The following is a 13968-nucleotide window of genomic DNA, read 5'->3' as shown; positions in this document are numbered from 1 at the left end:
CTCATATCGTGATTGACAGTTGGCCTGCCGGGGAACGGGAGCCAAAAACCGTGTACACGTTCCGCTGGCTAGTCATTTACAGCAAAATAGATGCAGCATTAGCGCACTGTGTTGTGAGAGCTAAGTTCGATTTCCAACAAGCAAGAGTCCACTTCTGAAGGTGAGTTAAGACCCATGGAGCAATGGTTGTACATTTTTAGACTTGTCGATGAGTGAATACGCGACACCAAGTACTTGTTTGACCAGGCGTGTTCTCCTGCGCGGGCCCGTCGCCAAAGGGACCCCGAGCCCACCTGGCGGGGGCCCCATCGATAAAAAGCACATGCGTGAAAAATATATTTTGTTCTTGTGACGTAACCCCCGTAGCTGATACTGTGGCCTCCTTGAAATGCCTGAAGCTGGCGAAAGGACTTCCACCGTACTTTTGTCTGACTCAAATGCTCCCCAAATATTGTTGCGTTCTTACAAACTGTTCCCCTATGTAGATGTACATGTTACGCACCGGGCACTCAGCCCACACTCCCACAGCAATGTGCATTGCCCGCTATGCATTGTACATACAAGGCATTGCATATCACGCGCGACGCGATGGCATTATGCTGCGACATGCCCTTGAACCGCTACTCCGTAGCAAATTTCCAACTTCGTCATTTCCCCCCAAATTTTTCCAGGAGTTGATCCTAGTTTCAGTCACACATTAACCTACCATGCCGCTACATTCGACCCGCATAGACCCCCGTTTCGTAGCGTATGTGTCCCGCTGAGCCACATGCCGAAAGCCTGTGTCCTGTAACGGTACAGCAAGGTCAAATTACCCTCTCCCAACCAGTTTTACCACCATAAAAATTGTGTGCAGATTTCCTAGCCATCCAGAGACTTAAGTGTTGTACACAGCTCAGTGTACCGAGAAAGGCTCGCCCCTTCCTTACCCTCATGCGGGGCCATTGCTGCCCAGAAACTTAGTCAGTGAGACCAAGTGTACATAAAAATCCCCATAGAGTTTTCTCGCATAGACTTTCTACATGTATGAATTATTCATAGCCACACAAATCCAGCGCTCTCGTTGGCCAAGGCGAGCATTCCCGAGAGAGCGAGCCGCTCTCTGGGAACAACCAATCATGGACCGTTCATGAGTGTATAGCTCTGGCATGAATTGCCCATTCATTCCCAAGTGAACTGCTCAGATATGGAAGACCTGCATGCTCCGATTATTGTTTCCGTGATGCACATCCCTACAGTAATATCCATTTTTACTTGTAACAGAAGTTGATCATCGTAAATTTGGACGATGTAAATATTTTTTCTGAATAAAACAAGTTGTGTGTGTGAGTCTATCCAATGGCTCTGTCATTATTTTTGACACGTACAAAGGCTCCCTACCCTAAGAGAGAAGTTACAAAGTAGCAGCCCACTCTTCGTAATAACCTTTCTCTTTTCACTCCCGACGGGCAGTATGTCAAATTGGTGAGAGTTGTTATTTTTTTTACCTCCATGTGATAACAATGGAAATATGAAACGCTCCATGTTATAACATAAATAACTGAGGGTAGGCCTAATTATCAACGATTATGATTTTTTTATCCATCGGTTGTTTCCAGTGCCAAGATGAAAGTAGCTATTATCGGCGCAGGAATCAGCGGGCTTCTGGCCATTAAGACCTGCCTAGAGGAAGGCATGGAGCCGCACTGTTTCGAACGATACGGCCAACTCGGTAAGTCCCATGTTTTTCTCTTCCACCTGGCCGCCCACCAGGGGAACAGAGGTGGGCAATCCTTCATCGAAGCCGTTGCCCTGCCCCCATTTTAAAAGTGCACCGTAATAATCGTAATAATGAGTGTCCTCTATCTTAAACGAGCTTCCTTGTTCCGCCTGAAATATTCATTTAGCCTGTGCCGTATTCCATCCATCACGGCGTATGCTTTTGAAGAATGTTTTTTAATTTGCTTTTGCGTAGTCAAAAATTGTAAATAATCCGTGAGAACTCATATTGAAACAAATATGAGTTGTACGTTGTTGGTCGTCCGAGGAGTGAGGGCCTTTTTATTACTTAATTTTTATATTTTTTTCCAAGATGGCCGCAGATGTTTCAATTCAAAATGGCCGCCAACTTTTTCGGTTCAAAATTACAGCTTGCTTTTTATTAACTATCCCTCTGGTAAGTAGAGTCAAAATATTCAGGTTAAAATTGCTCTCTGTATTTTATGAAAGTGCCCAGTCAATGTGCATGAAAAATAGGTTTGTTTCGGTGAGGAAATAAAATAAAAGAAAGATGCGGACAGGTAGGCTGAACTTTTTTGGTTTCTCCTTGGGCATTGTGTATGTAGCTGAAAAACATCACAGCAATAAAAGTGAACAAGATAGAGTGTCAATGTCATCACCAGGCTCAAAAAGTCCTCTCTCTTCCAATGACGACCTGAACAGTCGAAGTTTTACCCAAATCACCGGCTTTCGAAAATCTTATTTGGAATTCTTTCCGTTTGTTATTATATTAACTTTCCCCCCACTGTTAAGAGTTTATTATTTTTGGTCATTATTTAAGCTTATTAAATAATGCACTTGATTGGTGTTTCCATTTTCCCTTTTGGCAGGTGGAGTCTGGGTTTATGATAAGCATCTCCGGCCAGGTCAGGGGTCGGCCATATACGATTCCCTTACTGCCAACTCAAGCAAGTGCCTGCTGGCCCTCAGTGACTTCCCCATGCCCCACGACCTTCCCCCTTACCCCCGGTACTATCATGTTCTCAAGTACTTCCAAGATTACGCGACTCACTTCGATCTCGAAAAGCACATCACATTCAACACCACAGTCCTGAGGGTGGAACCGACGGCCGATTTTGAGGCTACAGGCCGCTGGAACGTTCGCACGCGCACCGAGGGCTGTGAGGAAGTAGCGGGCGTGTACGATGCCGTGTTTGTCTGCTCGGGCATGTACAAAGCGCCACACATCCCAGACTATCCCGGGCTGGATGAGTTCGAAGGGCTGAAGATGCACTCGAATGAGTTCAGGAATGCTGACTGTTTTGACGACAAAACTGTGGTTGTAATGGGTGAGTGTCTGAGTACCATTTTTGACGTTATAAATTTACATTTAGGATGGTTTGCTTTCTGAGAATTACTTTTAATTGATCAATAAATCATTATTTTATGCGAAGCTGATTTTTCTATAAGCCACTCACATCTCCCCGAGGCAAAGCACGTCTTGAAATCTCTCACTTCGAAAACTCTATTTTATACTGAATCACTTAAAAATTCGGACATTAGATCTTATGACTGCAGATCAAAGCTTAGTAAAAAGATTTCACTTGTAACTAAGTGCGATCTCAATCGACTAACTTTAGTAGAGCAAGATCTATTTCCGACAGACATGACACTGTTTGCAACTTGACAGCCACAACCCAGCCTCAAAGGGTTTGCAACACACTGGCCAATCATAATGCGCCAAATCTGTCGACCCAATACGCGTTTGGAAAAGGTCGATAGATTTCGCACATTTTGTTTGGAGGCGCACTACTGTGAACCGCCCGTAATGGGCTACAGCCAATTAAATTTCAGGTCTTTCACGGCTTGTTTTCTGACGTCATTTCCAGGAGCCTCCAACTCGGCCGGTGATGTAACCGCCGATATCAGTCGCCGCGCTCGCCAGGTACACATCTCCATGCGTCACGGTTGCTGGGTCGTCAGGCGCATGGCTGTCGACAGTACTCCAATAGATATGATGGTCAACCGTAGGATCCTCCAATATGCTCCCAAGCCTATCGTCGGTAATTAAATCTCTTTTGCTGCTAAGCTCAATTCTGTGGGCCCGATAAGCTTACAATTATACGTTTATACCGTTTATGCATGAAAAAAGTTCCCTGATCAACTTCTGGCAATGACCATTGACCTTAGCCGTTATGAAGTTTATCTTGGTTGTAAATTTTAAAAAGCGAAAACTAGGCCTGTCTTTGCATTCGTTGGTTCATTTTCATGCTACAGAAAACAGTTTACATCCTTGCTCAGTACTTCTTGTACTAATGACTTCTCTTTCTCTCTGGTCCTGAAGCTGATTTGTCCTGTCCAACTTTTTTTGTTTGACCTGTTGCAGACCGGATTGCAATGTCCAAAGCCAGCGTCAACTATAGTCATGACAAACTTGGACTTCGGGCCGAGAGTAGTTTGCTACGCAGCGAGGTGAGTTTGCTCGTACCTCACCCACCAGCCAACCCGAGGCTGGTGTTGGCCGTAAATGCCATGCACCTGTATTTCTCATTTTGTGCTCTGGCAAATGAATTGGCCCAAGCCACAGGCTGAAGAAAAACAATCTGATAAAATCTTGAAGTGAAAGCCGAACCAGGTTAATTACAGAATAGATTTAATTGGGGGCTTTATGGAATTTTCTAATCATCACAATTACGTGAATTAATGTGCAGTGAGAAATGTCATAAGCATCCTCCCGATGTCATAAACATCCTTCCAATGTCATAAGCATCCTTCCAATGTCATAACCAGCCTTCCAATGTCATAACCAGCTTGCCAATCCCATAAGCAGCTTGCCAATGCCATAAGCATCTTCCAATGTCATATCCAGCCTTCCAATGTCATAACTGTCTGTCGTGTTGGGAAACACAAATAGGGGCCTATGTGAATCATTTCCACTTCACTGCAAATACACAAATCCTGTTGTTCCAGTCTGGGGCACTTTTTAGAACTTCATGGTCAAAATGAGTACTTATACCGAAAAAAACCCCAGTACTGAAATTCTTTACATTGAATTGGATTCAATTGTTTATCTTTATGTCCTTCCATACAGGTCATGGTTAACGATGAAATAGGTGACCGCATCATGTGCGGGGCAGTCCAGTGCCGGCCAGCGGTCAAACGATTCACCCGCACTGGGGTGGAGTTTGTCGATGGATACAAGATCGATAACCTAGATGCTGTTGTCTTTGCCACTGGGTACAAGCTTGGTTTCGACTTCATCGATCGTTCCATAATACAAGGTATGCATTTCTTGTCTCTTTTAAACCCTAACTCTAAAGTTCACGTGAATGCAACCTTGTCAATAAGTTGTCTGAGTCATTTTAAAGACGTTGAGACACTAACAAGTATCCAACTTTCCATTTTCCAGACAGCTATGCAGACTTGGACCTGTTCATGCATATTTTCCCGCCAAAACTCAAGCACCAGACACTCGCTGTCATCGGCTGCGTGACCACGCTTGGCGGCCAGCCCCCCGTGTTTGAGCTTCAGGCCCGGCTAGCTGCCAGGGTCTTCAAGAGGCTGGTGCGTCTGCCGGAACAGGATGCCATGATGGCTGATGTCAAGCGCAGGCGCGACATCCTTTTCCAGAATTACGGAAAGCACAGAATCTTTGTAAGTGTCGTCGTCACTTTCCATCTAAGAAGTAACAAAGATAATCGGTTTGGAATGTGATATCTTTAGGTGTCCGAAATTTGATTGCATCTTCCAAGTGTTTTTATAAAAAAAAACATCAATTTCCTATTCTAGACAATTACGGTGACAGTGTGAGTGATAATGATTTCTTTTATATTTCAGTTCCCACCTGTTCCCTACCAGGAAGAGATGGCCGAGATGATTGGCGTAAAACCACGGTTCTCTGAACTCTTTCTGACCAATCCAAAACTTGCATTTCAGGTACGTCACTCTTTTATATACCAACCCATCATTTTAATGTACCAACTTTAACTGAATGTTACTCGTTCTTTGCCTTAAAAAATGGACTCAGCATGTGTGCAAGTGTGGTTTTTTCTGGGATGCTGTTGGTAGCATTTAGTAATAATTTTTCCTACCTTCTTTTTGGCATCCTAGGTCTTCTTCGGCCCATGCTACCCAGCTACATACCGCCTCCGCGGTCCTCACTCTTGGAAGGGCGCCAAACAGGTCATCCAGGAATCCTGGAATAGCACCGCCAATGCTACCAAGACGCGGGTACCAATGAAGAACCAAGGACAAGGGGACATGGTCTCAGCTCAAGCTAACACTTTGCTGCGAATCGGTCTCGCTGCACTGATGATCTTCGTGGCCCTCACGGCATTGATTGCTTAAAACTCTGTTGAGAGCAGAGAAACCCCTAGCATTCCAGGGGTTAGTCAACTGCCCAACATTATTACATTAAAGGCAGCACCTCATTCGCAGAAAATCAAACCATTGACGCTGTTCAGTTGATTTTTATTGTGCATTCAAGAAAAGTTACATAATTGATTTGAAATTAAGAAGTATTCTTTGTATTGTTCGTCAAAATGCTAAAGACAACGTCCGTGATCTACATGTATTCTTTCACGTCATAATTTCGCCATATGTAATGATGTACAAAGCAAACTTTTACCATTCACGGTAAAAGAAACCGAGGGTTTTCGTAATAAACATGTAATTTAATTTGACAACTAGAATTAGAAGTCATTACTGCGATGACACAACACTCGCAGACATGTGATACGCGCATTTCATGCCTCATCGACCAATAGGGTGTCGAGCTTTGCCAAATGCCTGCACGCGTCAAGCTGAAGAATATGCATCTGAGAGTGCGGTGCTACCGCAGTTATGGCGTCTAATCGGGTTAGTCTGTAAATGTTTCAACATGAATAAGGTTTACAGCAATATTTAATCCTATTTTTGTATGAGGATAACAGCTACCTTTATACGTATCAATAACCGCCCTGATAGTACTCACAGACCACTCTCATTTTGCCTACAACTTCTATGGGCGGCCGGACTTCGCAGAAATATCATCTTTTGGTTGATTTTGATTTTATCACCAAGTTTGTTCAAAAATGGACAAATATTCAAATAGATTTAAACAGGGTTGTTTTTTCATTTACATGTATTATTACCTGATGTTCTGATAGCTGCGTCGAATTTTCAACAATTTGTGAATAATTCTTATTTTGTACTGACGGCCGGCCATAGTTTTACTGCCATTTGTAGGAAATATACGACCGTGACGTCAAAAGAGCACACCCAATAGATGATACACCACTAATGTGGTGTGCGATAGTTAGTCACGCTGGTTGCCAAGAGCCGAGGGACCCTCTATTTTCCTCACAATGAGAATACTGCATCCCTAGCCTTCACCCTGGAGTGTGATAATGGAATACACAGGTTCTTGAAAATAATTACAAAACTGAACAAAATGTACATGTATCTGGCTATATTACATGTACTTACCGTTCAAAGTGGTTCTGAAATTGAGGGTAATTGATCATTGTATGTATTTGCTTGTAGAATTTTGCAAGTTGAACTTTCATCCATTTAACCCATTTTCTGGATTTGCTTTTTGAGACTCCCACTAAATCCTTGTCGAACTTAAGCCTATATTTTTGTTAAAAATATATTATAAGCTTTATTCTTTCTATAAGCTTTCTAAACAGGTGCCTTAAAGCACGCATAATTATGCCACTAATATAAATAAATATGATATGAAGATAATGCTGAGGAACATTTCTTAAACTATTTAATCAACATAATTGTTCTCACTTTCAATTCTATTCAGCAATTATTATTTATTGGTCTTTTTTGACGTTTGTGGCTGGTTCATTGATCTGTTCACATTTATTGATAAGAATTGATTTTCGGAGAACAAAATTTGTACATAGATTTCATTGGAAATTGATTTGTTCACATTTATTGATAAGAATTGATTATTGGAGAACAAAATTTGTACATAAATTTCATTAAAACTTTAATCTGAGTGAGTTTATGAAAGTTTTATCACATAATAACCATTATAGCGAGAAGTGATCACTCATCCGGAAAGATCGCCCCAGGCTGCAGTGCAATTGATTTACTGAAATTAATATGCGAGATGAACCTAGAACAAGATAGAAATCACCATTATTTTCCAACATCAGTCTAGCAAACAGTCAACTTATCTATGATACTCAAGTAATCGATCCGGGGGGGGGGTTGACAGGGCCAGCCCCCAAAAGGAGCCAAAATACAAAAATGAGGGTTTTTGCAATTCTCTTTCAGTGAAGCTCTTTCAATTCTCTTTCCACCCCAAAGCGTGTAAAAAGCCCCCTTATATGGTGTCACCCCCCAAAGGCCAAAATATACAATAATTATGATTTGCTTAGCATTCCATGTTCCATGCTAACTACTCTATGTGCCTAGCATGCCTAGGCTAAGCAGTCCCACAGTGTTCTTGTACATGTACATTCCCCAGGCTTCCATACCAGAATGGCTCATTTCCCAGAATTAAAAGTGGGATAGATAAACGTTTCATATACGAACATTTTCCCTTGGAGGAGTTTATTAGCCGTGAGAAAGTGATAACATACATGTCCTTATAAAAGTCAAATTTAGATGTGTCGAAGCATAAATTAAGAAACACTTCGAATTTTTTAGACCGGTCTCATGGAGTTTGTGCGCAAGGTCACAGTGTCAATTGATGTCAAGATATAGAACTATTTTCAGGTGTATCAGATAATCCCCCCCCAAAAAAATAATAATTTGAGAAACACTGAAATTATACCTCGAAATTTTCGTCATTGTTTTGCGCGCACCGCCACCGGCTTCGTTTATGTGCAGATAGCGCCCTCCACCTTCTATGGAGTATGGTAGGGGGCGCTACACCTTTTTAAGGTTACCCTTTTTATCGCAGACAAAATGTTGCTGTTGTTGGCCGTTGGACCGACCGTATAGGCCACCGCATGTGTTGTGTGTAAAATCTGTTAATTCTACTGAGTAATTTTGAACCCAGATATTTAAGGTTCGTAACCACGTTTGTCTGCATATTTTTTACCTTCACTTTACTGAAGAACACTTTTATTTTCAGTTATTTGTGGGGGGGGGACGATTGGGCTCGTAACAGTTTTCTCACGAAACCAGTAAAATGGGTGTTCTCGTGCTCGTACGTACCTGTACATGTACCCCCAGAACTGTGGGACCCCACATTTCTGGGGGTACTTTACATGTATAGTGTACGTACATGTATGAATCATTGCTTACGAATTGACAAGTCCTAATGATCCTTGGAAAGATTTGCAGAGACGAAGAGTGGTTTTCTTCAGATACTTCAAAACAGTTCAAGCCAAAGACATCAACGTGTTGGGGCCTTTTTAAAGACAAGTTTACATGTATGTCAGCTGCCAGTCAACACCTGGTCAAGGGTATCTGTATTGTTGGAGGTTCTGGAATTCTTCAACTACAACTTGATTCTATATCATGCAGCTTAGACATATTTTCAAATTCAAATTTATTGTAGGTATTGTATTTATTCCCCATATTTAAAAAATCGGGATAATTGTGTTCCATTCAGTAATTCATCCACCAAAGTCTTGCACTAAAACAGCAAAACAAAACACAGGACATTCAACTGAAAACAGGATAAAAATTATGTAATTAACCCCTTCTCGACGGGAATTTCTTTCCGAAAGCCGACTCCAAGAACTCCAGCCTCGCTTGGCCAGGAAGGCCACCTGCCAAACCGCAAATTCTCGGTTTGTTGTCCAGGGTGCAGAGATTTGAATTACACGGTGAAAAGGCTGATTGTTCGGTGGCATGCGGCTCTACTCAAGCTTTCACATTCCCGTTGCCTCTTTTCAAAGTGGGGACTATTGCGGAGCTGTTGATTATGATGCCAATTCGGTCTTTTCATTTCTGGGCTACACATAAAGACCAATTACCATATACACATGTTTACTGCATGGTTAAAGATTTAAACAAATGAATCAAGTTGGCAAGAAAAGTTTAATGAAAATGAAGAGTGTTTGTTGGTGGTGGGGGTGTTTGTTTTGGTGTAGCTTGCAGTGAAAATTGATGAATAATGATGAAATCAATGCTTGATTTTGGCTGTAAACAGCCAGAACTCTTCTTAGCCTTAAAAAGATGCTTAGTTTTGAAAGAATTTTTGCTATATTTACTTTTCCTGCTACAGATAACAATGGCAAAGAATGTACGCCGAGCACAGAATGCAGCAAAACAGAAGTTATCAAGATCTAGGGCACAACAAACACCTCAACATAAACAGGGAAGAGTTGTTAAAAAGCAGAAAGCAAAGGCAAGAAGGACCTCTACAAGGCAGGCTATCAAGCAGATCAGGAGGATGAAGCAAGAAGATAGTCAACAAATAAAAATTAAAATAACCAAGGAGACTTTTCAGAAAGACACTAAGAAGAAAAAGGTGTGTAAGAAGTTCCGTAGCACGGACTACAAACGGGTCGGTCTGGATCACCCTACATCTTCCCCAGCCATCGGCAAGATGTCAGAAAATGACAGGATAAAGTGCGCCATGAACGACCTGGCTTCAGGAAGGTTCCGCTTTGTATCCAAAGCAGCTGCCTACTGGCAGGTGCATGCTGCCAAGCTCTACCGCCGCCACAGTGGGGGAGTACCACTGGATGCGAGACGTGGCCCCAAGCGAGTTTTGACTGAGAAGGAAGAGGAAGCCCTTGTTGACTGGGTTGTGACGATGGGTAAGAAAGGTTTCCCTGTGGCACCTGGAATGGTCTGTGATGCTGTGAAGCTGTTCTTCAAGAAGGAGGGAAATCTCTTCACCAACGACAGACCATCCCATACATGGTATCATAAATTTGTGCGGCGGCATACCAAGCTACAAGAGGGACTGAAAATGTCTCGGTTAACAGCCATTTGTAGGGCAGATCAGACGAAAACTGTGATAGATGAATGGTTTAATGAACTCCTTAAAACTTTCACAGACTTACAGGTCACAGACAAGCCCGAAAGAATCTGGTGCTTCGGCCAGACCGGGTTTGAGTTGAACAAAAGGACACAAAGAATGGTCATGACATGTCGGGCTACAGGGAGAGTGCCAATGTCTTCCCCTGAGTTGGACGACTACGAGCAGAGGAGGGAGGTTGAGATTTTTGTCTGCGCTAATGCAGCAGGTAATCTCCTGCCTCCCTTCATCATTTGTAAAGGTCTTAAACATGCTCCTAAAGACAGCAGTTTTCTGGACAGTACTCCAAGGGGATCCAGGGCCTTGTTGCTTGAAGGCTACTCAGCTGGAGAGGACAACTTTGGAAACTGGGTCCAAAACCACTTGGTCCCCAACTTAGGTGAGGAGCGTCCAGTAGTTTTGTTAGTTGACTTGAACGAGAATGAGATCAGTTACGGTGCCTATTCTGCAGCCTCAAGGCATGGTATACACCTGTTCCGCATCCCACCACAAGCTGCGGCAGTCCTCCTGCCTCTGAACATTGGAGATGAGGGGGAATTCAAATCCAGTTGGCTGATGAAGTGGGTGAAGGGCAACAGGCACGTCCCTGTGAACTTCAAAAATGTTGGCAGTGTGATCAGCGAGGCTTGGCCAAATATGGAAAACCCAGAGGCTATCCGAACCTGCTTCATACAGTCAGGTGTGTATCCCCTGGATCGGGATATGGTTGACGATGAACATCTCCCAACAGGGGACTTCAAATTCCTTGATGGGATAAATCTGCCCGAAGACAAGGATGCGGGAGAACACAACGAAGACAGTGAAGATGACAGAATGGATGGAGAGGAAGGCAATAATGACTCCCTCACCCAGCAACTCTTCCAAGAACACATCCCTGAGAGCAAGCAGCCCATCGCTTCACTCCTGCTCTTCCAGAGGCTGGATGACACCTTGGAGAAGTCCACACGAGAGACCTACCGAACTTGTGTGGAGAGCGGCCTCGATCTCCTAGAGGACCCTCTTTTCATTGTCTGGAAGAAACTGTACACGGAAGCCTTCAGGAATGACCCCAACGTGCCATTAACATCAGTGGAGGAAGTCGTCGTAACCACAGAGAAGTGCTCCCAGCAGGAGGCCAGGGACTCCATCCTAGTGGAAGGACTCGGTCAAGAAGATGGTGAGAGGGCAATCTGTCCTGTCTGCAAGGAGCAGTTTGGTGATGATGAGGAAGAGTGGATTTGCTGTGATGGAGATTGTCAGATGTGGTTCCACGTTCACTGTCTTCCACCAGAGCTTGTAACACCAGCCATACTGGAGGATAAGGAAATGTTCTGTCCACAATGCACTGTAAATTGTACATTAATTCAGATAGAGCTTAAGATAGGGTATTGTATCCTGGTTTATACTTAATGACTTTTGAAGGCTGTAATCATTCTCAATGATTCACTTTTCCTCATCAATACTTTATTACTGATACATGTATTCAGAAGCCTATTTTACATGAAATGAAAGCATCTGCACAAGTTTAAGACTCGATCTATTTTTGTTCATTGCAGTTTTGGACAAAACGTGGAGGAAAATCTTTAAAATACATGTGGTTGATGTGATCGTGTTACGGTTATTTTCTTTTTCTGTTTTGAAATTTTTGTCTGCAGAAATCAAGAAAGGCCCAAGAGGAATATGTTCAGGAGTGATGGACAAGTTTCATTCCTATTTCAACGATGGACCAATTGCCAACTGCAAGCAGGCTCTCACTGTAGGCCCCACCTAAACAGTGTCTTCGAGAAAACTATAAATGTGGCATTGTTCCTTAGTAATCACCAGTGCGATCCCAGACTATGTCAGTTTCCCTTAGTTTTTGCCTCGTGTTTTAAGGCAGTGCAGTCATTATTTTGCATTTATAATGGGTGAGACTTGTCAGGATTTTTTCCGAATTCAGGACTTTTCATCAGCATTTTCCTGATTCAGGATTTTGTTAACAATCTCTTTTGACATTTTGAAAGTCCAGAGTTTACCTCTTAGATGTTTTTGCGTACAAAAAGTGATGGAGGTACAACACAAGAGATTGGTATTTTAACCCTAACCATCCTCAATCTTCCAAAATGCTCCGGGTGATTTTGGGGGATCGAGGTTGCATGCAGTGTGAATTATTGGAGGATTTTGGAGGATTGAGGGTATATCTCAGCCAAAAGGGCCTAAGCAGTTAGGGTAAAGGGGTGTCCTGACGCAAACACAAATGTAGACCCTAGACCCTCTCCTAGCTGTTTTGGGGTCCTCAAAACCTCTGGTGATTATTTCCTGGATATTTGATTTTTCTCCAATCTTGTCCCCGATATAACATTTTCCCACGTTTCAATTTCACATCCAACCCCCCCCCCCGGAAAAAAACCTACACTTTTTTGTTCCATAGTCATTGGATCGTGCACATGTTTTATGAGAGTACCAGGCTTTTTGAAATCTTGGCTGTGTCTATCTGTGGGTTGAATTTGATCCTTGTATGACAATGTTTATAGTGTTACTCAAACATTGATTCGAGTTGACAGGGTTCACAAATGACCTTTTTAAATTCTGTTTGTTCGTTTTTTCATAAGAATTGTTTAAGTTGCAGCTTTTTGTTGTGCTTTTTGGTGTAAGAAAGACATTACAAATTAACAAATTGGAAAGAAAATCAAGTGAGACGACATTAGTTTAGCTCATGTATTTATAAATATATGGTGTACCTTGTGTAATAATTGGCAGAAAGCAGAAAAATATCACAGCACTAATGTAGAAATGCTTATGAAATAACCTCACCCTGAAACTGAATCCCAGCTGAATACGGGCGATTCACAAAACTGCGCCTCCAAGAGTTTGCAATGCTTTGGCCAATCACGAGGAGTGAAGTTTGTCAACCCAATGCGCGCGTTTGGAAAGGGTCGACAGATTTTGCGCGTTGTGATTGGCCAACACGTTGTAAACTCTTGGAGGCGCACTATTGTGAATCACCTGTATTCAGCTAGGATTTAATTTCAGGATGAAGTCATTTCATAAGCATTTATTATGTTATAAATGCTGTACCCACAAAGAGGCCCGACAAGAATGCTCAAGACTGTTATTAAAACAAACTTGGGGTGCTTTATCGAAATAAAACTTTGTAAGAAACTGGAAAATAATTTGTATGCACTTAATTCTGTTTTTACTTTCCTGTAACGTTAACCGCGGTATTTTTGAATTCTTCCACAAAATTTGTATACAGAACGCTGAGGAGTAAATCATGGGAGAGGAAAATGACAAACGGAACATTAAATATTTAATTTATATAAGTTTCATTAACTTTCTTTGAAACTACAATGGGGATATCGGTACCTTGGGAA

At 42.5% G+C, this 13968-nt stretch overlaps 2 protein-coding genes across 4 annotated transcripts; both read left to right on the top strand.

Annotated features, from left to right (window-relative positions):
- LOC110979092 (flavin-containing monooxygenase 5-like) lies at window positions 1-7682 on the top strand. 2 transcript variants are annotated; one of them, XM_022234615.2, is made up of 9 exons: window positions 1-160; window positions 1599-1711; window positions 2589-3047; window positions 3588-3761; window positions 4085-4170; window positions 4790-4979; window positions 5108-5352; window positions 5536-5634; window positions 5809-7682. In XM_022234615.2, exons 2-9 carry the CDS (start codon window positions 1606-1608, stop codon window positions 6043-6045), a joined length of 1596 nt encoding a protein of 531 aa, XP_022090307.1. In that variant the 5' UTR covers window positions 1-160; window positions 1599-1605; the 3' UTR covers window positions 6046-7682. The 2 variants fall into 2 exon arrangements, with proteins under 2 accessions (XP_022090307.1, XP_087003649.1); XM_087147523.1 differs by lacking the exon at window positions 1-160 and adding an exon at window positions 1154-1464.
- Window positions 7683-8558: 876 nt separating this feature from the next.
- LOC110979164 (uncharacterized) lies at window positions 8559-13767 on the top strand. Of its 2 annotated transcripts, none has more exons than XM_022234730.2 (3): window positions 8559-8707; window positions 9875-11792; window positions 12271-13767. In XM_022234730.2, exons 2-3 carry the CDS (start codon window positions 9881-9883, stop codon window positions 12384-12386), a joined length of 2028 nt encoding a protein of 675 aa, XP_022090422.2. In that variant the 5' UTR covers window positions 8559-8707; window positions 9875-9880; the 3' UTR covers window positions 12387-13767. The 2 variants fall into 2 exon arrangements, with proteins under 2 accessions (XP_022090422.2, XP_022090421.2); XM_022234729.2 differs by having other exon boundaries at window positions 9875-11962.
- The last annotated feature ends 201 nt before the right edge of the window (window positions 13768-13968 follow it).

Source organism: Acanthaster planci, linkage group LG16, assembly GCF_054643075.1.
Source record: "Acanthaster planci isolate LZ-2023a linkage group LG16, COTS_SCS, whole genome shotgun sequence".
Lineage (NCBI taxonomy): Eukaryota > Metazoa > Echinodermata > Asteroidea > Valvatida > Acanthasteridae > Acanthaster > Acanthaster planci.
The sequence above is the reverse complement of the archived record's forward strand: the minus strand, read 5'-3'. Positions and strand labels throughout refer to the sequence as shown.

What these genes read in the sequence shown, in the direction of transcription:
- LOC110979092 (XM_087147523.1), top strand. An exon ending in TGCTCCCAAGCCTATCGTCG is followed by an intron (nt 3,762 to 4,084) that starts GTAATTAAATCT and finishes GACCTGTTGCAG; the next exon opens with ACCGGATTGCAATGTCCAAA. An exon ending in GTAGTTTGCTACGCAGCGAG is followed by an intron (nt 4,171 to 4,789) that starts GTGAGTTTGCTC and finishes CCTTCCATACAG; the next exon opens with GTCATGGTTAACGATGAAAT.
- LOC110979164 (XM_022234729.2), top strand. Translation starts at nt 9,881, where the DNA reads ATGGCAAAGAATGTACGCCGAGCACAGAATGCAGCAAAACAGAAGTTA. An exon ending in TGTTCTGTCCACAATGCACT is followed by an intron (nt 11,963 to 12,270) that starts GTAAATTGTACA and finishes TTTTGTCTGCAG; the next exon opens with AAATCAAGAAAGGCCCAAGA.